The 26191-nt window shown below is 40.8% G+C and overlaps 1 protein-coding gene across 8 annotated transcripts in view; it reads left to right on the top strand.

The window, feature by feature from the left end:
• Itpr2 (inositol 1,4,5-trisphosphate receptor type 2) overlaps nucleotides 1-25132 on the top strand; it is a 484436-nt gene extending 459304 nt beyond the window's left edge. For all 8 annotated transcript variants that reach the window (XM_048787344.1, XM_048787341.1, XM_048787343.1 and 5 more), the window contains 2 exons: nucleotides 21341-21502; nucleotides 22180-25132. In XM_048787344.1, coding sequence (XP_048643301.1) covers nucleotides 21341-21502; nucleotides 22180-22266 — 249 coding nt within the window. In that variant the 3' untranslated portion in view covers nucleotides 22267-25132. The remainder of the gene's footprint in view (nucleotides 1-21340; nucleotides 21503-22179) is intronic.
• Nucleotides 25133-26191: the final 1059 nt, after the last annotated feature.

Here is a 26191-nt window from a genome sequence, read left to right as displayed (position 1 = left end):
ATGCACAACTGTAGACTCTAGTTTAGACGTAGGCTTGAATCTTGAGGCAGTTTCCTGCTTTACCACTTACTAGCTCTGTAATCTTGGGAGACAACAGTACCTACCTCAGGGCTGTTGTGAAAGCTGGTTCGTTTATTCTCTCATCACCAGCTGTGTGCCAGGCATTGTTTTAGGCACATGATCCAAGACAACAGTAAACAAAACAGAAATCCCCACCCTCATGATGTTTGCATTCTGATATTCAGGCAATCAATACAATTGATAGATTATATATATACTATGCCAGATGATGATGAGGGCTACAGAGGAAAAACAGCAGGGAAGGGAAAAATAATCAGGGCAATGGAGTCATTTTAATTATGTGAAATAATAGATGCAAATACGACAGTGCTCACCTGTCATATTTTTATTCTAACATATTATTCCTCCTCTCATTCTGTCTTTCTTGAGGAACATACAGAAATTAACCAAACCTCCCCAGAAGAGCACAGGACACAAGCCACAGGACAAAAGCCAGTTCCACCTCCTTCCACCTCATTCGGTTCAAGCTCAGGCCTTCCTCCCGATGGACAGAGTTCCTTTAAATGTTTTGATCCCGTTTGTTAATTAACTCTGTCTTGCTTTATTCTGAAAGACAGCTTATCCTGAAGGTGTCATTATATACCTTTCATTTCCTTTCTCATGAGTTGAGTGTAAGTCTAACTTCAAATATATGAGAGGCATCTACATACTTAGATCCTTTTCTAAGATCAGATCACGAAAATCATGTAAATAGATCTTTCTCTAGAGAAAGAGTCTTGGGACCTAGAAATCAAAAGCCTGCATTCTAGTAATGACTTGTTCACTATATGGGTGACATGGTTAAGGGGTGACAGCCATGTACCTTAGTTTTCCTTTCTGTGTCTTGGGAACAATTGGAATTGCCCTTCAAAGAGTTAATGAGAAAAATAAACTAAGATAATAAATGTGAAAGAGTAATTAAGCTTTTAAAATATTATGTGAATTAAAAAGGTGCTGATTTTAATAATATGAATTATTTCTCCTTCAAAAAGCTCAAATCGTTTTTCCTTTTAAATCTATCCCAATCTTATGCCCACAAGCACAGGTAGGAGTTGAAATGATAGAGCATGAGCTTAGAGAACCTCAGAGCTGCAAAGGCCTCTCCAACTTTCCAGCCCAGCCCAGGAAGCCCTCCCCAGGGAGGATGAGAGAATGAAAGTAACCCACCCAAATGACCATCATAAGTTTCCCTGTCTTTTGTGCCTGGGGTATGCACTCTTTCATCTAGGGTACAGAGAGGTGCTGAGGGGAACTGAGAGTACCCATCAAGAGAGAAGAACAGACACCTGTAAATAGGTTGGTAGCTAGATAATGGTTGGGCTGATATTATTGCAGGGAACTAAGTTCAGATTTTAATAGATCAGAAAGTAGTGGTGTTAGAGCAGAAGAACAGTTGATATTTATAGTCCTGGTTTCTCTGGATTAGAGAAAAAGGATCTGGTATGAGAGATATAAGAAGCATATGATTGTAAATAATTGGTGATTGACAAGAAATAGTAGAGAAGAGATAATAGTAAAAAAAAAAATCTGTCAATATTCTTGCACTATGCATCCACCCCACGTATTTAAGAGTGTGCTAGGCTTGTGTGTTAGGCAATAAGAGAAAAAACAGAGTGGTCCTTAGATGTGTGTGACACCAGCAAGAGATGCAAAACATGTTTTCTAAAATGTCCTTTTGGTGATAAGGCCTCAGAGAGCTATGTAAATTGTTTTATTTTTGGTAAAGAACATAGGTCTTTGTAAGTTCTGAGTGTGATCTGAGTCTCCAGGTGAAGATAAATTGCCAGAGGTCAGCTCTGAGGGAACCTGTCCAGTGAGATAGACAAAGAGGAGCACATTGCTTTGTGGATCATCCAGGGATGTGAGGCTACATGTGATTCAGTCCTGCTCAATGGAGCTTTAGCACTGCAACCCCAGCTCAAGGCCCAGGAACACTCTTCTACAGCCCCAGGGCCTCAAGCCACTTGGAAACTGGACACATCACCTTGATCCGACCATCGTAGCACAATGGCATTCCATACAATAAGTTGCTGTTAATTGTGAATAAGAGAACAGGAGATTTCTATATTAAAAGTGGATCTTCGTGGGTGAAATTTACATTACACCTTGTGTCAGCTATGCTCATCCTATAATACTGAAAAGTAAAATGGTAGTTCGTAAGTAAGATTTTTCTTAAATTTCTGTTTAACCTGATAGAGTACATCAAAATTATTTCGGCTTCACTTTGTATACCTGTTATTGACATGTTGCATGTAACTGTGTTTTGTGTTGAAAGCTTGAGTCTTACTTTCAATGTGCTTGGTAAAATTGTTACTTTAAAAAAAAAACAACCCTGATGAGCAGGGGTGAAGCTCAGTGGTTGAGTTTTGCCTTGTGCACATAAGGCTGAGGCTCTGGGTTCAATCCTTAGCAATCCTCAGCACTGAAAAAATAAAGAAAAACTTTTTGAAATAAATAGTAAGTATTCTATTTTTTAAACTCACTTTTATAATTTCCACCAACCTAAAGGTATTTTAAGTTAAAATAATTTGGTTACCTTTATTCCTGAACAGTGCACAATCTCAATTAATACAATGTACATTATGTATTTTTATCTCCAAGTCTTCCCTGAATATTTTAGCAAATTAAAAATGAGTTGTGAGTTGTTGGGGTAGGTGGGAGTGAGCAAGAGTATTCTGGGGGAATAAAATGAGGAGAAATTTACTATGTTATGATACCTAAACCATCACCAGGGATTAAATCATAACCAGATCCTTTAAATAATGCTGAATAGATGTTGCTATGATTCCAATATAACATAATTTCCAACTCAGCTTCCAGCAACCAAATCTGAGGCTGTTGGTAACATTGTTTTAAATTCTGTAATAAGGGCCCCAATGACAAGAAATATTAAATTCGGGATGATAATAACAAAGTCTTTTTAAAATATTTAAAATGGTTACACAAAGATATGGTCAAATTACCTTAAAATCTCAGTCATAAAATGAAAATAAAAAGAATATATTTATATCTGCCTGGTGGGATTTACGGGATATAAGAGAATGTCCACTGAAGTGCTGAGGATAAATTCAAGTTCAACAGGACCTTGGAAGTCTTGGCTACTAACACTGGTGAGACCATCAATTTTCCATTCTTGGTGATAAATTTTAAATCCAAATAAATCTTGTTTGTTAGGCCACTAAAAAGCCTTGTCATGTCTGAAGTTAAGTAGGTATGCATCCGCCAGCTGCATATTGAAGCCGTGGTGTGAAAGTACAGGCATCTCCCATAATCTCATTTCCAAGTGCAAAGTTATGGCATAGCCAAAAATGGCTCTAAGGGCAAGGCTTCTTTCACAGGATTCATAGCATGACCACAGGCCTCAGGACCAGGCAGAGCTAAAGGTCATTACCACGCCTCCAAATTCAGTAGCCTTGGAGAGAGGAGGCAGCAAGACCAGCAGAGAGGGGAGAGATGAACCCAATGTGTAGAAGTGGTTCTGGGAGCCCCTTCAGGTAACATAAATAATGAAGGAGGAAGTAAAAGCGGATTCATCATGTGTTCAGTAAATATGAAGGGCTGCAAAGCCTCTGGAACAAAGCCTCGAAGCTTCCTTTCAAAGTAACAGTCCCCATATACAGATAGGTCAGCTCTGACTACTTGGGCACCACCGGTTAGGAAGTCTAACCACAGACAGTCCTTGCAGAGAAAACAGACAAAAATAGAATCCTTCCATCCTTCTTCTCTTTGTGTGTCAGTGGTTTTCAAACAGTAGATTTCAGAAGCATGACAACTTAAGTAATTTACATTTTTCAAAGTGGCACATAAAGGTTAAAGTTGTATTTGGGGATATGGACGAAATGAGTAGGCTCCTCATTGCTTCAGAGTTAGCAAGTAGTGGGGTGGGCAGAGTGGAAGGAAAACCCTTAGAAACTCCCAAATTGCAGCTGACCTGGGGAAATGTCTACACTCACATCAGGGTGACTTCTTTTTTCTTGTCCCTGGAAAGTATGCTAACGTCATATCCCATGGGGCCAGCTGCAGATCACTCTCCTTGTGCTTGGCCCTAACCGTATTTCCCCCTGTGGCACGCCTACACCCTAACCCCTCTCAAGTTTGCCTCCCACCAAATGTGTGTTATGAGTATCAGTTTTCATCCCCCAGCGGGGGAATACTTTGCACTTGATCCTCTATAGCATTATATTAAACCCTGACAGAAATCATATCAGAAAGGGATCATCATCACCGGTTTCAGAGGAAGAAACTTAAATAATAACCTTCTCTGATTGCAAGTTTAATGAGAGCTCGGGCTGGGCTTCACATAGGGATGGCTCCCTCCAACCCCTGCCTGGTAAGTTATAGCCTCTTTTCTTGGTTCCATGCACATCTGTGTCCTCTCATCTGGAGATGTGGGTGAGTGGGCGTTCACCTCAGTTAGTGTTAACATGGGCACACATCTTCTCAAAACCTCATAGTTGCTTCATCTGTCACCTGGATATTCTTCATCTCTGGACCCGTGGGGAAAACATAGCAGTCCTGGAGCACTTTGCTCCATGTTGACCTCTGCATTTATGTAGCTAGCATTTATTAAAAACCTACTACAAGTCAAATTGTTCTAGGCTCTGGGAACAAGCCAAAAAGCCCTGTTCTCCTAGAACTTGCATTCTTTTATCAGAGACAGGTAACTGTATAATATAGGTGTAATGCCAGGTAACATAGAGGAAAACAAAGCAAGTTAAAGGAGTAGAGAACAGCGAAAGGTGTTTTAGCAGGGACGCCCTCTAAGGAAATAGCAGTGAAGTAAATGAGAAGCCACAGAAAGATGGAGATTTGCACAGGCCAACACTTGATAGGAATGGATTGGGCTCAAGGAGGGACCAGTGGGACAGTTCCTGTGGCAGAGTTAGTAAGGGAAACAGATGGTGACGAGGATGCAGGATAGCAGAGGGACAGGGACTGGAATACACAGGGTCCCCTGGGCAAAAAAAGACATTTAAGTTTTATGCTAGCAAAATTGACTCTAAAAAATGTATTAGTGCTTTATTTTTGTTTCAGAGAAGTGCCCAACATCATCAATTATTTGTAAAAGACAAAATTCAGTTCTGACAAGAAAATGGGTAGAACATACGAGCATCAACAGTTTAATCCACAAAGCACTCATAGACTGATGGATTTCAAATTGTCCCTAACTTTTCAGGCAGAAATGGGTAAGGAATCAAGAGTGACCTTATGTAAGATCACACTCCAACAGCATCCTTTTCCTGCACAGGGCTCAGGATAAAACAGAGAGTTATTTTATTCTTTAGCAACAGACACACACTGGATAAATCTTGTTGGCCTTGCATGGTCACATCCTGAATATACATACAGCTGCAACTCTCTGGGTATGTTCTATCATCTATAGCTGTCTTTTGTAATAGTCCAATCCACAGCTTGCTATTTATAGGTCTCAGAGCAGCAACAGTTCACAGAAGTAAATGCCCAGCTAGCCCTGTAACCTGAACTAACTGCCCTTCCATTTCTTTACCATTCCTATCATGAGCACCCTGTGTCTTGCCACCTGCAGGAGCTGGAACACAGCCAGAGGTAGTGAACAAGGTTGTGACTATTCAAACACCAGCTATTCAGTTTCCATCCCAACTGGGGATACCGCAATTCCTTTTTGGCACTAACCACCCACAGTTGGTGCCGACCCCACAAGTTACAGGGCACAATTCCCAGCAAGACTTTAGACACCAGCTAGTCTTTAGGGTCTTGAGGTTAACACTTCTGATAGGCTTGCTATAAATTTGGGGGTTTCCACAAACCAGTTAAGTTAGATAATTTGCTAGCAACTCAAAAGAAATTTTTTAAAAAGCTATACTTAGTATTATAGTTTTATTACAAAGGATATAAATAAGGAAGATCACCATGGGGAACTGTCTAGGAGGGAACACAGATCTTCCATAGCTTCTCCCCAAGGGACCAGGGCATGTTACTTTGTCTGCACATTAGTTTATTCATCAAAAAGAAAATTCCACTGATCCACTAATCCTCAGTTTCCAGAGTTTTTATTAGGTTTTCTTACATAGCTTGGTTAATGGAAACATTGGCCATATGATTGAACTCAGTCCTTAGCCCAGGAGTTGACTGGCTCAAAGTCCCAATACTGCCATCATCTGTCTTTGGTCATTCTAGTAACCTACCTCCTGAAGGTATCTAGGAGCCCAACATGAGTTAGTTCATTAGCATAAACCCTGGTATAATCTGGGTGATTATGAGTGACAAAGATACTTCTATCACTCAGGAAATCTCAAAGGTTTAGGCCATCCTCTTAGGAACCAGGAACCAAGACCATTCAAATTTTATACGAGTGCCCCAACCATAAAGGGTGGTAGACCTGGGAGAGGTTAGGTCAAGAGGAGCACATGGAGAAAAGCAAACTGAAGGAGAAGTGTGAGTTTAGGGAGGGTGGAGCTCAGTGGTATAGGTCTTGCCTTGTGTGTTAGGCCTTGGATTTGATCCTCGTACTGGGGGAAGAAAAGGAGGAGGAAGAGAAAGAAATGTTAGTCTAGAAGTTGACTGTACTGCTATGGAAACTATAGGTGTGTGTGTGTGTGTGTGTGTGTGTGTGTGTGTGTGTGTGTGGCTTTGACTCTCAATATATGTATGATTCAACCAAAGAGGCAATGCAGATTTACTTCAGATTAGGGAGTAACTTGAGGGTTGATCAGTACTATGTCTCAGGGCAGCATCCACATGCTTGTCAGCACAGAACACCCGTGTACAGCAACCAGTCATCCAAGGCCTTACATTATTTCATCCAATTGGCTCCATCATGTGTTGAAAACAAGTTTTACATGTAGGAATTGCTTCTGTGTCTGTTTCAATTTTTTTAAGTCTTCTACTAGATGGATATTCCATAAAAATGAATAATCAGTGCAATGTTTCAAAAGTAGAAAAGTGAGCAAAATCTATAAACCCTGAGTAGCCTCAGCATAAAGTTGGGGAATTTATTTGTGAAACTGCACAAAATTTAGAAATCCAACACCTACTGAATAATCAATGGTTGTTTCCACATTGCTTTTGTGGGAAAGCATGCTTAAGCTCATGGTTGTAATTCCTGTTCATCAAAACCTTGTGTCTTTTGTGACTAGGCATGTTATAATTATAATCAGCCAGAGGTCATTACTCAAAGAGAACCACCAGCCTCTAGAATTGCAATTTACCATATTCTTCTTTTGATTTTACTTGTGTCCTAAGAAGTCCATCACTTTGCTTCATCATTCAAAGTTCCTCTTGTTCATCATACTTGAAATTACCTCATTGCTTCTTATCATGTGATAGCTGCTTGGCAGAGTTGTTTGTTGATACCTACAGCAGCTGGGCTCTCTCTGTTCAGGACCCTGTGCTCTGTGGACCCATCTAGCCAGCTGTCAATTCATTAATGACTTTGGAGAAATTATTTTGAACTGCTGAAGCAAATCCAGGTCCCAGAGCCAGTCAGCCAGTGGTCACCATCATCCTCTGCAAAGCTGTACTCTGACTTAGAGTTCAATCCCATTTTGAATCACAACTAACTGGCCCATCCCAGAAGAACATATTGGTCTGGATTCAATTCAGGTTTTTATTCAGCATCCTTCAAAGCCCCATTTGCCCTATTTGCAGAATCTAGTGAAGAATTCTTAGTCTTTGATGCTAATTGGAAATTTTTGTCTGTGTGTAAGATCTCTTTGGTACAATCTGACATATCATCTTGATCCAACTTTGAACTTACTGTTAGGCCTTTGTTGTGATAACCCTGAAAGAGCCACTCAAGGTTTTAATCATGAACATCTTCTAGCTCTTTGGCACTGGACTTTTGGAACAGGTGAGAGACTAGTACTAAGGCCAGGAATGAAAATTGGAGGAAAACGATGTGAAATTTCCAAAAGAAAGTCATGAGAATCAAAGAGACATTTCAGGGTAATATTGGTAGGAATCTATTTTGTAAGAGTAAAGAAGAGAATGGGTGATAATGGAACTGAAGTGGTAGGTAGGGACCACTGCCTTGAGAAATGTGTTAAAACTCATTGCTTGTGGGCAGTTTGCTGGTGACCAAATGCTTACAGCTTCCTCGTAGGTAATATGAGGGTCATTCTCTCCCAATTTTTCATATAAATGAGATTTTATAATCTAGGCAGGTTGCCCAAATATGGTTACAGAATTATTTTATTCTATTACCAGTTGGTCCAGATCCTGCAAATAGTAGTCTAGGTTTTAACATAATCCAGAGGAACCATAGTTTTGACTGGACCATTCCTAGTTGATGCCCCGACACTGCATTTTTATTAAAAACACTCTTCTTGTGTTAAAATGCTTGTCAGTTTATTCAATAAATTGTATGATTACCTTATCAACATGTAACATGTAAGTATAGTTAAGAATTGTTTTGTGGTTCGTCCAACAGATATGATGTTAAGAAATTCCTGGCTAGATCCTGAGTTATCTACCGAGGTTGTTCTCAACCTTGAGCATGCGTCACAATCACCTGGAGGTGGACTGGATTTGTGATTCTGTAGATTTGGGGTGAGGTCTAAGATTTTGCATTTCTAACCATTTCTCAGGTGATGCTGATGCACCTGGTCTGGGAAACACACTTTTGAGAACCAGCAACTCTTCTTAGGCAGTATTTTGAAGATAAGGGGAAAGACTTAAGGATAGACTGAACAGCTCAAATAAAACAAATAGGGGCTGGAGTTGTAGCTCAGTGGTAGAGTACATATACATATACAATGCCCTGGGTTCAATTCCAGCATTGTGTTAAATAAATACTAGATAAAATTAAAATCCCATTTATTATTTTATTATTTATTATTGTATGCTAGCTGGTCGGCTGCAAACACAGTATAATCAGATGGCAGCAGGTCAATGCTCTGTGATGATCATCATGTGGCAATTCTTCTTAGAGCTATTTCATGTGATTTTAAGATTTGGTGACTATTCATTGACTAGTTCTCAAGGGATAAAGTGACATTCTTAATTTTTACAAAAGAGGAATTTCAGTTGCCTTTAAGCAGATTTATCCATTTCTCTGTATGAGATAAATGTAGAAATATACATTGATGTTCAAAGATTAACAGATGCATTAACTAAAACAGATTTTAATTCCATTTTTGTTGTGGCATTTGGCTCTGGAATTAAAAGATTTCTAGAAATGGTTTTTTTCTCGAAGTTCTTAGGTGTAATATTTTCTATATAGACATTATATATATAGTATCTAATTTTCCTAGAGTTTTGCAAATAGATATATTTTTCTTAATTCTCCTCCTAATAAATCATATACTGTGGAGATAAATATAATGATCATATTTGAGAAATCTTGTGAAATCCTGTCAAAGAATTAGGACTTACAGAAAAGCAGTTTTGATTTATACTTGAGGAAGAAATCAATCAAATTGTATATTAACTGACACAATTACTGAGCCAAGTTATTATTGTTTATGATCAAAACACAAAAATGGTTTTGTCCTTTGCACCTCAGCATGGTTTGTAATTGCAAAGTCCTCCCTCCCGGTTGTCTTTAGAAGACAAACAGATGGATCCAGACACACTTTCCTATACAGTTTGGGCAGACCCCTCTGTAAGAGCCTAACCAAAAGATTCAGATCTGCTTTTTCTTTCAGCCACCCTGAGTCTGGGGCCATCACTGGCCATCCAGCACTTTCTAAATAGGTAGGTATCTGAAACATAATTGTCCTTTCTGTTGACTTTGGGAGATTTTGAAAAGCAAAATGATCTTGATATAAACAGGCTCTTTATTGTCATAATGAGGACCATGATACCCAAAGCGCTTATGTAAATTCAAATGACTGAATGACTCAGAAAGATATTATTCAACTGTGAATCCAACAAACTAAAAATTCAGATGGTAATATAGGGGAAGGTTGAGAGACGTTTAAGATCAGGTGTCTGGTGTATTAGGAGACCTCTGCTGACCTGGTCCTGCTATGATCTTCTGATGTATGGTTTGGGTCAGTGATTTAATCTAAACAGTCTTTATGACTTCCTCCCTGTCTATTAATAAGAGGTATTATTCATGGTGTGCTAGTCCTGGTAGAGTCTGGACAACCCTGAGTATAACATTTGTCTATTTCCCTTGTGTAAATACTCCCACTATGGTTGGTGTCAAGGTACCAGCAAGGCGTCGAGGAATGCAGAGTTGGGAAGAGATGTACACAATTGGCTTTCGCAAATGGCACAATCCTCTTCTCTGGGAAAACAGTCATGTGGTTCTGGCCCAATAATCCATCTTAGGGACTGAATTATGCAGTCTGTCTGATCACATTAATCATGTTAACCAAATATCTTAAGCTCTATGAATGCAGCCTTCTCCTTCAGAAGGAGGTGTTGTCTGGCAGGCTTGCATTTCCAAACACTTCAAGGGGACTTCATAGTCCCTGGGGCTGACATTGGGGTCACAATTCCTTGTGCCCCTTGCTGAAGCCATCATCCATGCCTACATGGATTCCTGAATAGGAGTCTTGGCCGTTGTCCATTCTCCTCACAACAGCCAAGGTGTTCAGTTTTTTATTTCTGTCTACGAATGGATGTGCATGGGGATGGGTGTGGGGGTGGGTATGTATATGCATTTTTGCTATAAACCAAAATATGCCATTTCTTTGTTTAAAACCTTATTGTGAATCATGCTGTTTGAAGGACTCTCCATAGCTAAGTCCTGTTCACTTCTGGTACCTTATCTCTTGCCATCCCTTCTTTCTCACTTGGTACCACTCTCCAGTTCCATGGCCTTCTTTCTGTTCCTTCAAAATACCAACACCGTTCTCTGCCCTGAGGCCTGTGCATTGTTACTTTTACTACTGCCTTTGACTGAAACAGTGTCCCTCCAATCTGGGAAGAGCTTCTCCTTCTTGTCAGTCAAGCATCACTTCCCTAGAACATCATTTGTGGCTTGCCTAATCTAGAATAACCCTTGCTGAAGCCATCATCCATGCCTACGTGGATTCCTGAATAGGAGTCTTGGCCATTGTCCATTCTTTTAATATTTATTTTTTAGTTTTAGGTGGACACAATATCTTTATTTTACATTTATGTGGTGCTGAGGATTGAACCCAGTGCCTTGTGCATGCTAGGCAAGCGCTCTATCACTGAGACAACCCCAGCCCCCCAATCTTTCAAACCACCATTTTGGTCATTTATACTTCTTTTTATCTTAAGTTATTTTATTTTTCTATCTTTTTGGGCAGGTACTGGGGATTGAACTCAGGGGCATTCGACCACTGAGCCACAACACCAGCCCTATTTTGTATTTTATTTAGAAACAGGGTCTCGCTGAGTTGCTTAGTGCCTCACTTTTACTGAGGCTGGCTTTGAACTCACAATCCTCCTGCCCCAGCCTCCCTAACTTCTGGGATTACAGGTGTGTGCCACCACACCCAGCTGAAATTATTTTATTTTTGTTCATTTTATTATCATTTCCACACCCTTCATTTTCCCCTGCCATTAAAATGTAAACACCACAAAATTGTGGACTCTTTTGGAGCTGCTCATTGCCTTAGCCACCTAGAAGAGTACATATATCAGATGATAATTAAGTATATGTTGAAGGGGGAGAAGGAAAGCATTTTGTTTTAGATTGATAAAGAAGAAAGAATAATATGCCATACAGAAATTTTACTTACTATCCTTACCTACCATGCATTTATACGAATGCAGCAACACCTAATCATTCATCCATTTTATTAACAAATACATGTTCAGTGTCCATCATGTTCTATAAAATGAAAGATGCAAGAATAAATCAGAGAAAGATCCTGTCCTCAAAGGGGCATATAAACTCAAGAGTCCACAATGTTCTTTTCTGTGTAATTGATGATCCAATTAATTAATAATAGGATCATTGCATAATTATATATTATTAATTATAATTATTAAATAAGAGTTAATTAAATATACGGCTCAGCCATTGTAGTGTAATGTTTTGTTATTTTTATTCTGGATGAAATTGGCTGTGTTAAATTAGGACTTGACCTTGTCATTCCCTTGCTGTGTTTCATTTAGGTTTCTTTATTTTCAATGATAGCAATGGACTTGTGCTCTTTAGAGAGAAAAAAGTTGTGGAAAAAATGTACAGTGTTAAGAGGAAAGTGGGAATCAGGTTCAGTATGGACAGACTCATGAAAAATGTGCTGTTTGGAAAGTCCAGCTGGGGACAGTCTGGCTGGAGAAGGAATTGGTTATCATTGTGGTCGCAGGCTGGAAGTTGGTCCTGGCATGCCTGGTGTCACCACATCCAGAAGTCACCACCCCAGCCAGCGTGAATGGAAGGAATCCTGTACCACCCCTGCTTCTTGGCATCACTTATTCAACATCCATTTCTGAGGCAGGAACATCTAATGGGCTACTCCTAATATCTAATGGGACTCAGCTCCAGCTGCCATGGGGAGCCCTTCCTGTGTCTGAGGTGCAAGGCTAGACCCAACCTTCCACCAAGACCCTACCCTGGCTGTTTTCTCACACAAAGAGGGCCTCCAGATCCTGGGCAGCCAAGAGTTGAACAAATGCCCACTTGAGTGTTCAACTCTGTTCAGTGTGCCTTGCCCCCAACTCACTGTGAAGAATTCTCCAGCTTTCTTCTATATAATGAGACTCATGAATGTTCCTACTTCAAATTATTTGTAAAAGAAAATACATATGTATGTTCTTTTTATAAAGAATCCAAGTGATAGTAATCAGAGGGGTTAAAGTGTGGAAATTAATAAGTAATAAGGTAAGAAAAAATGCCCCAAAGAAAACTATAGAATCAAAGGTTTGAAGAATTGATTAGAGCCAAGGGTAGTTAGGAGGCTGAAGCAGGAGGATCACAAGTTCCAGGGCAGCCTAGACAAATTAGTGAGACTCTGTCTCAAAAAAAATAAAAAGGTCTGGGGATATAGTTCAATGGTAGAGCACCCCTGGTTCAATCCCCAGTACCCACCCTCCACACACACACAAATAGAATTAATAGGGGAAAAAAAACATGTAGCAGAGACTTGCCTAGACTAGCTCTAGGAAGTCCATCAGCAGAACCTTGGAGCTGTCTGTTATCCCTGATAGTCTTCTCTGATTTACTTATTTTTTTCCTTTGTAATCAAAATGTTTCCCATTTAACACATCTGAAGGAAAAAAGAGCAGTGGGGACTTCAGTTCCTGGGCCATTCACAGTGAGCTGGTGGACAAGTCTCTGCATCGTCATATGCTTCCCCAGATTCCTGGCCCTTTGACTAATTGGATCCCAGACCAAGTCTGATACTGCAGGGGATTCTAGAAATCAGCTGGCCAGTGGCTTGCAGCAGCTCTGGGTATATGAGCTCCGCATGCCTCTCCCTGAGCAGGCCACACACTGATCACAGCTCAAGTTCAGGTTCAGTGTCCACCCAGAGCCTCTGAGAGCCCTCTTCATGCTGGCTCCCCGGCAATCCTTCTAAAATTTACTGACAAGAGGGCTGTGCTTCCCAGCCACTCTGTGCTACCTTCTTAGATCTTCCCAGCCCTCCTGACAGTGGCTCTGCCCCTCAGATCACTGTCAGCTGGGAGCATATAGGACCCACCATGAGCAGATGTGAATGATACATCCTATAGACACCCAAGGGTCATTGCTATCTGTGTCCAGTCTCCCTAAAGTCAGGAGGCCAGCTGAGAGAGAAAGAACTTCACACTTCTACCTCCTCCTGGTCCTCCTGTGAGCCCTGTGCTTGGAACTGTCTGCCTCCCACCAGGGCTGCTCAGGGTACAAAGCAAGGAGGCTGGAGAGTGGGCTATCTATCTCCCAGGCCCTTCAATTGCAACTCTCTGATTCTAAACCTGGGCCCTGCTGAGATCAATAGTGCTGTTAGGTTGTTTTCATCCCAGAACTCTCCTCCATTGATACTTTGACTAGACATGTTTTTCCCTCTGTTTTGGAAGTGGTGACTAGATGAAATAGGCCTTGCCCTGCGGGGCTCTCAGGGCTGCATTCCCCTTCCCACACTGGAGGTGGTACCATGGAAAAGGGAACAGGCCAGATCCAGCAGTGACACTAGCATTTGTTAGGGGCCATGTGTTGCCCGCAGGCAAGGGTTCCAGCTGCTGTGCACATTGCTCCGACTGTCCAAGGATACTTTCTATCTGTGCAGCACTTTATGAGGTCCAAAACAATTCATGTACATAATATAAACATGCTATTTGAACACTAATTTTTAGTGGTGCATTATAATGATGCATAATAGTGGAATTCATTATGCCTTGTTTGTACATGTACATAACATGAACATTCAAATTTTTAAAATATGTCAGGGTGTCATGCTAACACTCCAGAGGGAATTATTGCTTCCAATATAGGCTTGTTTTGAATAATTTACCACCCCCAACTTTCTCAGTACTCATAAATTTGCTAATCTGAATTTGCAGGGCCCTACCCATTGCAGGAAAAATGATGCAGGGAGATTAAGGTACAGAGAGATGCAGAAGAAAATAAGGAAATAAAATGCATGGAAAATGAATCTGCTAGTCCTTAATGTGTTGTTTTTCTAGAACAAAATTGGCTGTTTTCCCCTACCTCTTTTTAGAATAAATTACCAATGGTTTCATTTATCTGTCAGTCCAGGAATGGTGTTTTAATTTCAAGGAATATAGCTGGATCCTTATCCTCTCACCTGAAGTCCCTAACTTTTGTCAAGCAAGGGTATATTTTTCCAGCCCATTCTTCCCTATGAACTATGGGGCTCGTATCTGAGCCTTGAAGAGAGGTAGCCTTTTTTTTTTTTTTTTGGTGGTGGTGGGGGGACTTCCCTAAGGCAGCATTTCTTGTCTGTAGGTGGGGCATTCACTAGGAACTGGATAGGAAGCCAGACACTATGTTGTGGGTGTCCCTTATTTTTTTCAAGATAATGCCTAATCTGCCCTCAAGGCCACCCTGTTGTCACAAAGGTGAGAAGCCCACCAGGCCTTTTGTGAAATTGTACAGTGACTGGGACCAGGCACATGAGGCACTCCCCGAAACTGAAACGGTCACTTCAACTTCAAAAGAAAGATTGTTCCAACCTGTTTTCCTATGTCTGAAGTTCCAGGAAAGCAGGAACAGTGTCTTTCCCTCAGGGACCTTCCAGTAAGGAGGTGGTAGTTGCATGGCTGTTGTTACTTTTGAGAGCCATTTCTGCTGACATCTCCAGACCAGAAGTGCAAAGAGAAAAATGCAGTAGGTCATGCTGAGGCTTTGGGGAAATGGTTATGCTCTTCAGCCCAGGAGGCTTTGCAAATGAGTTTTAGAATGGGAAATGCAATATAAACAGAAAACTTAGGAGAGGATGGTAACCAAGAAAGACCCTAGGAAATGATCTTGTGGCAGCAAATCTAAGCATAGCAATAAAGTCTGGGAGCAGAAGTGAAAGTGTATATTAAATGGTTTATTGATATTCCGTGGCAAGACATGGCACACTCAATGCGTGACCTCTTGTCAGCCATATTTGTGAACACTCTGCAAAATCTTAGTGAAGGTCGAGCATTGACATGTTCCCCGTCGGTAGCCACACATGCGTCTGTGATGCAATGCTTCAGTGGTTTGTGTTTCTGATTTCCAATAAATAAGCTTTTAGCATCTTTTTAGCATATCCCAGAAAAAGTATTCAAGAAGGTATAAGATATAGTAGTTTCTGTTTGGAGGTTTCCTGGTGTTTGTTTGCTTCAGCAAGTTCAGAACTAAACCTGACGTCACCATTAGACAGAGAGTAGTCTAATGCAGTCAAAGGACCACAAGATTTCCAGTCGAACAGGGTGGAGGTCAGAGCCAGGCTTAGCCACTTACATCACCTGTGAGACATTGGGCTAGTAATAATCCTCCTCTTGCCTCGGTGCCATTCTGTAAAGCACGATGGTAACCACCCCTACTTTAAGGAATTGTGGGTATTGGTCATAGCATGGCTACAGTGCCTTGGAGATTGGTTATTGTAGTGTGGGATGGAGACTACTTGCTTTCTCTGTAGCTAATAGAGCTAAAAAGATACAAGTCAGTTTCTCCAATGTCTGGCCTCCCCAGATCAATTTCATTTACTCCTTAATCTCATTCTGATGTAGAGGAAGGTGATTATGCTCTTTGTGTTTTCTTGAGCCTGTGGTCAATTAGATACCAAGAGGGACGGGTTATGTAAGACCTATTCCATTATGTAATGTGGCAGAACTTGTCCTGAAGTGGAACGAGAGCAGGGACATCTGCCACTATTGTACTGTGAGACCTCAAGGAAACCAAACTTTCTAGACTATTGGCTGGGCATTCACAAGGCGCTGGGCATTCACAGTGGCTATGTGGTTTCAAGGTTGCTTCTATCCTAAAGCCCTGTTTCTATTTGCTCACTTGGCAAGCTGGAAGTTTCTCTCAGCAGTTTGGCTTTTAAACTTTCCTTGTATTCATAACTGACATAATGATGAGCCGGAAAAGACATAGACACCACCTAGGATAACATTCTAGCTTTACAGATGAGGAAACTGGGACTCAGCAATAAGACCTTCCCCCTCTATGTCACATTGCTAGTTTGGGGCTAATAAAGTCAGAACCCAGGTGTCCTGACTCCTAAATCCGTGCTCTGTGCATTGTACCACATTGCCTCTTTCCCACAAATGAAATACCGTATTTGAGAACCATATATGAAAACAGCACAGATAATTTTGATTGGCACTAACAACTTAATCATTTTTATTGCATAACTACAAATGTTAATAGGACAAACTGATCTGACTATTGTTGAAAGGACTAATTTGAAAGATTTATGTATCTCTACCATTTGGTCTTTCAGTCATCCAGAAAGGTACATTATTATTAGAATTTGGAGACAGAAAGAGGGTTGTGGTTGGCCTGTGACATCTCAGAGATATGACTAGTTCCATCTCTGAGCTTTGCATTTTTGAAATCTCTGGAAGGTCTGAATTTTCACTCACCAAATTGTTAGGATCTTGCATTGTAGCCTCAGATTCTAACAGTTAATCCACCACTTCCCTGACTCTATGCTACCCTGTGGTCAAATATTTTCATTCCTGGTGAAATAAGGAAATGATTTCATATTGACTAAGCAGAGTCAACATGGGAATCTAATAATCATGTGCTCATATGATCACAAGATGTACATAGCATAGAGAAGTAAACTGAGGAATAGTAAATCAAATCCAACGGCTTTGTTAGACATTGAGCACGTTACACGTGGACCTGCTGAGGGAGTGGTGTCCTGTCAGCTAGTTACTGTTCTGTGTGTGGGTCCCGTGGTTCCGGCTTAGGCTGAGGTCCACAGCTCACCTTTCTCTCCACCTTGCTCAGGATGAGAACTCCATGGAAAGTAGCAGAGCAGAGAGAGGAAATTCTGGGTGTTTAATTGGGAATTACTTTTGAGATATGTATATATCTCAAAAGTAATACAAATGTTAATAGGACAAACTGATCTGACTATATGACTATACATAATCATATATAAACACACACCACATTTTATTCCAAGAACACTGCTGTATTTGAGTTAAACTTGGTGAAAAGAATATATTTTCTGCATTAGTTTTGAAGAAAAATAAGATGTGAAACTGATTTTTAAAAGATCATTTTATTAAAAAAGGACAAAAAAATATTAAATTTTTTTCGCTTAACTTCAGTCTCTCAAATCTTAAGAACCATAAAATTTTGTTTGATAGTGAAAAAAAATGTTAATTAAACATTATATTTACATTTTGGCCGGTCATCAGTTGATACACAAAGGGAGGAAGAAATGAAACAATATACATATTAAAAAGCAGAAAAAAAGATTAGGAAAACCAAAGGAGTGTTAAAAGAAAGAATGCATTTTAGTAACTGAGAGAAAAGAGAAGCCGTGTACCTTTCCTGCCTAGCATTTAAGCACAGCTTGTCCTTATTTTTGTCATCCCTTGATTGAAGTTTTACTCTCCACCCCTCCGCCAAACCGTGTATTTTAAAGAGCACATGGATTGTGCTGGGTTTTGTTTTCTGTTGTTTTCTCAGTGCCTAGCACAGACACAGAAATCCCCAGTAAGAATTACTCAATTAATGGATGAACAAAGATACAGAACAGTGCAGGGAATGAGAGCTCCATGGCCCAAATGGCTCCAACAGTGGTCCACTGAGAACTGCCATTGTTTCCTCAAAAGCCAGAGGTGTTGGACTTGACTGATCTGGCCCCCAATGCTGCAGTAGCGTTTCTTCAGAGGCAGTTTCGAACTGTCTCCTGTGACAGTCTGCTAAGTATTCGAGCAATGCTTTGTGTCTTGAAACTTTCTGAAAGTTAATATTTTCACTCACTGTGGCCATCACATGCCACCAGGTACCTCCTCACCCCAAGCCCAGTCATTCGATGCTCCCAAAACCTCTGCTCCAAGAGCTCCTCTGGCCCCTGTCCTCATGGACTTTTCTTCTCTTCCACAATGCTGCCTCTTTGTCGCAGGAGGAGCCTCCCTTTTAGCCCTCTGGAGGCAGCTGCCTATTTCCCCAACCACTCAGTCCTAAGGGCCCTAGAAGAAGGTTCACAAATTCTGGGCTCCCTGACATCAAGAAATCTTGACACCTTCAATCACCATTAAAGGACATTTTTAAAATCTCAATGTCCTCTAGCACATTGGGTCACTTTTGTGCATTCATTACAAACATTGGCCCTGGCTGGCCCACAGCTTCCTCATCTACCCAGGTACTGATCTTCAGGATGACTTCCGGGGCTCCGTGCACATTTCATCCAAAAAAATTAGCCTCTGCAAATTCTGTGATTTTTTTTTTTTTAGTTGTGGTAAAATATACAGAATATAAAATTTGTCATGTGGGCCATTTTAAAAATAGCTTTATGGTGTTGAGTACATTCACACAAGAGTACTACCATCACCCCAGCTTCCATAACCATAATCTTCCATAATCTTCTTCAATTAAAATTCTGTGCCCACCAACACTGATACCCCAACTTAGGCAGTACCCACCTTCAGCAGATTTAAGGCATTCTCACCCCAGAGTTTTCATATCTCAAAGTTGTCCTACCTTCAAAATCTTATATTTATTCCATTTTCTGTGCACTGTCTTGTGTCCTACCAACAAAACAGAATGAACAGATCTGAGCTGGGATCCCCGCTGTGCCCCTCCTAGACTCAGTTTCTTCATTTGTAAAATTTAGATAACTAGTAGCATTGTAGACAATAAAGACACTAGAGAGATAATAGAACGCATGTCATTGCATTGTTAGAAGGAACAAATGACCACAGGAGCTAGCCCAGGTTTCTTCCTCTCCATCTTTCCTGCCAGTTCACACCTTAATATTCCTAAGCCTAACTACCTCTTTGCCAACATTCCTACTTCGCTACCCCTGTGTCTTCCTGATGCCCATCCCAAGGAGACACAAGATTCTGTGTCAGTCTGGCTTTCTGACTTATCTGCACATTTACCTGGATTGTTTGTGAACAAGGGTCTTTGCTGCAGTCATTTCAAGGCCTGGCTTCCCACCTGGCTGGACCGTGTACACCACTCTGCAAGCATTTAATGGGTCCTGATTTGGTTTCCTCTGCTGTTTTTTCCAAACTGCTATTATAGATTTTTCCTGTTCACACCATCTCCCTGTCCTGCCACTGTCCCAGCAATCCTCATTTATCTTTTCTGTCTCTGAAGACCAGAGTTCTTACACAGTAATGACATCAGAATAAGAATCACACACATCCCCTGAGGTTCTGATTTGATAAGAGGTGATGGGGTTAGGATCTCAATTTTAACAAGCAACCCCAGGGGATTTTGACAGACAGGGTGTGCAGTCCACTCTTCCTGGAGGACCATCCTATTCCATAAGCCCCTTGAGAGCGCGCACACACACACACACACACACACAGTCTTTTCTGACTTTCATCCCTGCTACCTGACAATAGAAGTTGAAGGATTGATTAAATGAATGAATCTGTCACTCTGCACTTCAGAGGAAGTGACTGTTCTCCTTTGAAATGCTAATTAACTACAGCTGTTTAAATGCAGTTTAAAACTCTTCAATGTGTTTTATCTTTAATCCTTTATTAGCCCCTTTCACTGCCCTTGGCAATAGGGAACTAAAGAGAACTTGTTCCCCAACCAGCAACAACAACAAAAAATCAATTCAAGGGCCAGGTAAGATCGTGGAAACCACAGCAGAGTGCACTTTTTCCACCTTAGGGAAGGTGCTTGCTCAATGACCCTCCTGCTTAGGATCCTCTAGACAGAGGATTTCCACAACCACTTCAGTGGACATTTCTGGAGAAGAAAGAATCTTAAGCAAAAAACCAACTTCTGGGGATATTGAGAGAAGGTGACTTAGAGAAATAGATGGGTAGGTAGAGATACACTGGCATGCCCAATCAATGGCTCAAATCCCATTTCTCCCCTGCCATTCACTAGCTTGTGACAGGGGTAATTGTCATGTTGGATCCTCTTGTTTCCTTACCTGTAAAATAGGAGACAATATGGTTTACTTTGTAGAGTTCTTTTGAAGATTGGAAAATGTAATCTAAGTAATTCGCAGTGATTCTATGTTGTTAGGCAATTCAATTTTTTAGACAGCTGGGTGTCTATCATAGTGGAAAGTAGAGTCCTCCTCCTAATATCCTCCCACCACCACCACCACAAGACACACACTAGAAATACAGAAGTGGTGCCATCTATTGCTGTCTGGAGAAGTCTTAAGTCTAAAACCGCCATAATAGAGTGTTTCCAAAGGGAGCAGACAGAGCAACCCTGGGCCATGCCCTCCTACTCCCCTCTTTCCTAAGTGGAGCTTAGAGGCCAAAGAGCTAGTGAGGAGCCTCAACAGGGGAAGTAGGAAGGAAACAAGCGTGGGCAGCTAGAACTGAAACTATCTTTTTACCACCCTCTTGTTCTACCACCCTTCCCTCCCCTGTGCTGGGGGAAAGAGAAACAGCTCATGACTCTGCTGTACCCACACATAATACACGTCCTCTCCCCAGTTTCCAGACCCCACCTCATGATGACCCCTCACTCAGGAAGATTCACTGCATGCTTGCAGGGTGCATGGTGCTCTCCTAAGTGCTTCATCTGGAATCTCTCTGGAAGCCCATAGCAAGCTTGTTTCAATATTGAAGGTCTTCCCCCAGTTCATGAAGAGCAATGGCTGACCCCCACTTCGTTTCTGCCCTCATCCCCTCCCTAACCCTGGCTAGAGGATGCCTTTTGGTGTGAATGCTAAGAGACCTTGGTTTAACTTGGTTCATTAATAATAATGAACACCTATAAACATTCTTTATGGGACTCCAGGCTCCCTTCCATACTCATTCCTTTGTTCCTGCACATTTACTTTGCTTTTAGGAGAAGAACTTGGACTGGTTTCCTCGGATGCGAGCCATGTCCCTCGTTAGCAATGAAGGTGACAGTGAGCAAAATGAGATTCGGAACCTGCAGGAAAAGCTGGAATCAACCATGAGTCTGGTCAAACAGCTGTCAGGTCAGCTGGCGGAACTCAAGGAGCAGGTATGTATGCTCCTGGAGGTGGCACTGAGGGCCGGAGCCACTCACCACTTTGAATCTGGGGAGACCCAGAGAGACTGCTGGGAGCTAGGCTGTCCTTCAGAGGATTGTGAACTCCAGTAAAGAAACCCCATATCTTGCTATAGAACCATATCTTGGCAAACAGGGTCTTCCACTTAGTCACTGTGTGTGACATTTCTTCTTCTATGAAGGGCAGAAAGGAGCAAATGCCAACATACAAGGACACCTCTGCACTTTTTGATAGAAGAGCATATTTTCTGCCACGTTTACAATTATTATACTCATCAGAATAGCAAATCATTATTAGTAACTACAACAATCTACCCCTTTATCATACAACATCATTAGCATTCGTGGTTATCAATAGTAGCCCGGCTAACTATTAAAATGATTGTGGTGATGGTGATAAATGAGTGAAAATCAAGATCTGTCTTAAAAATTAACCATGGTTCCTGTTTCCTAACCACAGAGAGGGGTTTGCTCTTTTTCTCTCTTTATGGAAATTCACACTTTTTTATTTCCCCTTTTTTTGATAAATATATTCTATAAGATGCCAGATCGTAGGTACTTGGGAAACATTGATAGAGAACGTCTGTGCCCACCAGCACTGGGGAAGAGTGGAAATCAGCTGAACACTCTCTCTCTCTCTCTCTCCCCAGATGACAGAACAAAGGAAGAATAAGCAGAGGCTGGGCTTCCTCGGATCAAACACACCCCATGTGAATCATCACATGCCACCACACTGATACCATGGGGGGAAGCCGTGACTAGCCTTTCATCAGTGTCCTGCCTGATCACTGAATAAAAGACTGAGATGGAGGGGAGTGAACAGTGCCTATTGTTGAAAAGTTAAAAACAACCAAGTGCCAAGATGTTGAGTGGTTTAGCTCCCAGAACAATTTGTAACTGTGTTTTCATGGCTGAGAAGACCCAAGCTCAAAAGCAGCAACTTGAAAGCACACATCACACATCCTCAAAGCAACATGAACTTGGGCACAGGGCTAGAGAGGGTAGGGAGAGGCAGAGTGGGAAGTAACACCGGGCAGTGAGAACCACCTTCTGATAAATTGATGAGGCTCAGTTTTTCCTTCAGTGCTGACTCTAGCCTTCCTCAGGGCTGGTTGGAATTTATTTCTTCTAATTGTGGCACATAGGTCAATGATACAGGAAGTCATACTTTGGTGGCTAATTTTACTAAAGAAAATAGCTGAAAAGATTAAAAATGAGAATTGGAAAGGAGCTTGGGGATACTTCCAAACCGTAGCTGTCGCTGGGCAGTTTCTTTATTACATGAAACCCAGTGGATGTGCAGCTCAGGAGCGTGTGCTTTGGAGCAGATGCCCGCCTGCTGACCACATAGCTGGATTCGATTGCTTTCTCCAGGCTTCAGATGGGCTATGTCGATGTGCAGCCCAAAAGGAGGCTTTCATATAACTTGTTAGGAACACATTTTAATTCAGAATACGCTAAGATTGCAAAAGGCTTGGGGAAGAAAAGCCTGACAGCAACCCCAGGGAAGAATTTTTTTTTTAGAACATATGCATATACTATTAAAATATACTGCTTTTAATAAATGAAAATATTTAAAGGTGACAGGAAAGAGTGAAAAACTTCTGATGGTGGCCTTGATTTTTATAAACATGGAGTGAAAGCAATTTGATTTGTGTTTGTTGTGCTCCAAGAACTGAGTGTTTCTGTTTATCCTGTTCCTGCAGTTAGAGGAGAGAATCCAAGAAATTGATTAAATACTCAAGAAAATACAGCATTTCAATTGCATGTTTAAAACTGTAACAGTAAGGGCTTTTCAAAATGTATAAAGGTAATAATCTCTTCCCCAAATTGTTTTTATGTTAAATCATGCAATCAGAGTTTGTTGAGGGAGAAAATAACCTGGCATGGTCAGATTACTTTTAGAGACTATACATTTATAACATTAAAGCAAAATACAGATAATGAAAATATTAGGAGAATTGCTGTGTGGCAAAGCATAGAAGGCTCCTGACTCTAGACTCTGAGAGAGGCTTTGCAAATGGGCCCTCTGGCCTCTAGTGCCTTTTAACTTTTGGTTATTACCACCAAGGTTGAAGAGCTAAAGAGGGGTTGCTATGACAGTTTTAAAGATTTGGGATTTTTTTCTCACATAGTTTTAACTGTTGACTCCTAAAAATCTCAAAGCATGGTCTGTGTAGAACACAAAGGAAACCAGAACCTATCTTTCTTCCACACACTGTTAAAACATAGACTTGGAATACAGCTGGTGGAGCCCAGAGGAACAAATTTTTGAACCAAATCAACTGGCACCACTTCCCACCCCAGAACACCCAAAACTAAGCACTCCTCACTCTGATATGATAGTATTTTTCCTGGCCAGTAGCTAAAGGACCCTGACATCCATGACTAAAAGATGCAAAGAAATTGTGATATATCAGTGTACAGAACAACCTTTGAACCTAGTGGACATTCACTAAAGGGAGAAGAAATCCAGCTGATATTCAGTTAACCTGAATTCTTTATTCAAACTTAGTACCAGGGGCTGGGGTTGTGGCTCAGTAGTAGAGCATTTGCCTAGCATGTGTGAGGCACTGGGTTTGAGTCTCAGCACGACATATAAATAAGATAAAATAAAGGTCCATCAATGATTAATTTTTTAAAAACACTATATCGTATATTTGTTTTTAAAAATGGCTTCATCAAAATTAGACTAAAGTAGTCATGTGAAAAATTCACCATCATTATCATTATCAGTATTTAGTAAAAAGTGTACTTTTAAATCTGGAATTGGGCAGAGTTTTGTGGGGAAGGAAAAGAAGAGGGCAAAGGCAAATACTGAACATATTCTAATATAGGAAGCTGTCTCTGTTTCAGCATAAAATATTTCTGATGTCTGAACTGAAAGTCAAGAGTATCAATTAATTGGTACAGACGTGAGCAACCTGTGTTTTAGATGGCAAACTATCTAGTCTTTCCTGACACGGCAATTGTCCGTTCTAGAGTAAAAAAGCTATTGGCCCTGTAACTGCTATTGGGAAATGACTGAACATCTCCAGCCATTGTGTAGGCAGCTCATTGTTTCATGGCATATTTTCTCTCATGGGAAAAAACCCAAAAATGAGTACAGACTGTCATTTCATCCAGATCTTAAAATTTCTCAGTTGTATTTTTAATACCTAAATGTTTGGGGGTTATAAAGCAAAATAAGAATAGCAAACCAAAAAGGCACTTTCCAGGACATTAAATTCATGAATGATAAAATAATAAGAAAGAAATGACAACTTGTAGGACTTTCTTGGTTATGCATATGTTTGTTAATGCAGCTACAACATTTGGTCAGGTGAGTATCATCAACATGCTCATATTTATATAGTGATATTAAAATAAATACAATTATCTTTGCTTTGATTTTTAATATTTGGTATTAAAATCCATATGGGTTTAAAAGTCTCAGTTTCTGCTGAATAACATTTTTAATTTCAAAAGGGTTTTGTTTCCCTGTGTGCTACATTCTGAGACTCAAGAGTATGTCTTCTAAATTAAAATATCTTTTTAGGGATTAGAGATGTTGTATCATCTAGGACTATAATATTAATAAAATAAACTGTATACATGAAAATATTTATCATATTTTCTGTCATTAAAAAGTTCAACTTAGAAAAGGGCTTATTTTCTTACGTATTGACATTTTGTTGTTGTTGTTAGTAAAGAGAACTTAGTTTCTAGTAGATTGTTAATAGTCTCAGGAAGAGAATTCATTCAAGTCAGAAGTAACTGTGTGCTTGTTCCCATATCTGCAGCTCATGGCTCAGCGCTTTGGCTGTCCTTTTAGCTTCTAGCTATCCTATTATAAGCAGTAGTGCAGTGTGGCGCACACCCCCTTTCCTCCAGGACTGAGAATAAGCAGGAATCTCAGGAATTGGTGAGGGAAAGCTAAAATGGCAACTTCTGTTTCCCTGTATGCTGTTCATAGGGAAAAGGAGGACTAACCATAGATAATAGGAAGGAGAGGGCTTGCCCTCCAGGGACCTGGTATATTGGACATAAGTAAGTAAACATTGCATAGGCACAATGATGTAACAGATTGTAGACTCAAGAGATAACCCTTTAAACATGAAGAGAACAGTGCTTGGTGGAAGAGCAACTGTACGTTGGAATATTCCCTAGAGCTGCTTTAAAGCCACACTGAACAACAAATCAACATATTCTGAAATAGAGACCCGTTCCACAATGCTGAGACACCCGACAGGATGCACTACAGAGGGAGCAGGCGTCTTAAACAGCCACAGAGGCCTGTGGGAGCCAGCAAGTCTCTACAGTGTGGGAAACCACTAAGTGCGTGCCATATTTAGGGAGTGGGGAGGCCGTGCTAAGTGCTCCATCTTCAAAATTTGACAACCAATTCCAGTTTTTAGAAAATGCCTCAGGCCAATTGAAGCCTTCTAGTCACTCATTTGCTGCTGTCTCTGAATAATTATTGATAAAGCTAACGTGTTTAGTAAAAGAAAACACACAGTACCAGAATCAAGCAGGGAGCTAAAAACGCATGTGAAAATTGAGAAATCTGAAAGCAAATCTGGGTTGCCATCTCTGAACTGGAATGTTTCCACGGACTTGAATAATTTATGAAATTATCATGCCAGTACTTCTCATATCACCAAGTAGACTTTTTATCCCCCT

The sequence above is a fragment of the Marmota marmota genome, unplaced genomic scaffold, assembly GCF_001458135.2.
Source record: "Marmota marmota marmota unplaced genomic scaffold, marMar, whole genome shotgun sequence".
NCBI classification, from domain to species: domain Eukaryota; kingdom Metazoa; phylum Chordata; class Mammalia; order Rodentia; family Sciuridae; genus Marmota; species Marmota marmota.
Note: the sequence above shows the minus strand (reverse complement) of the source record. Positions and strands in the feature narration are given on the sequence as shown.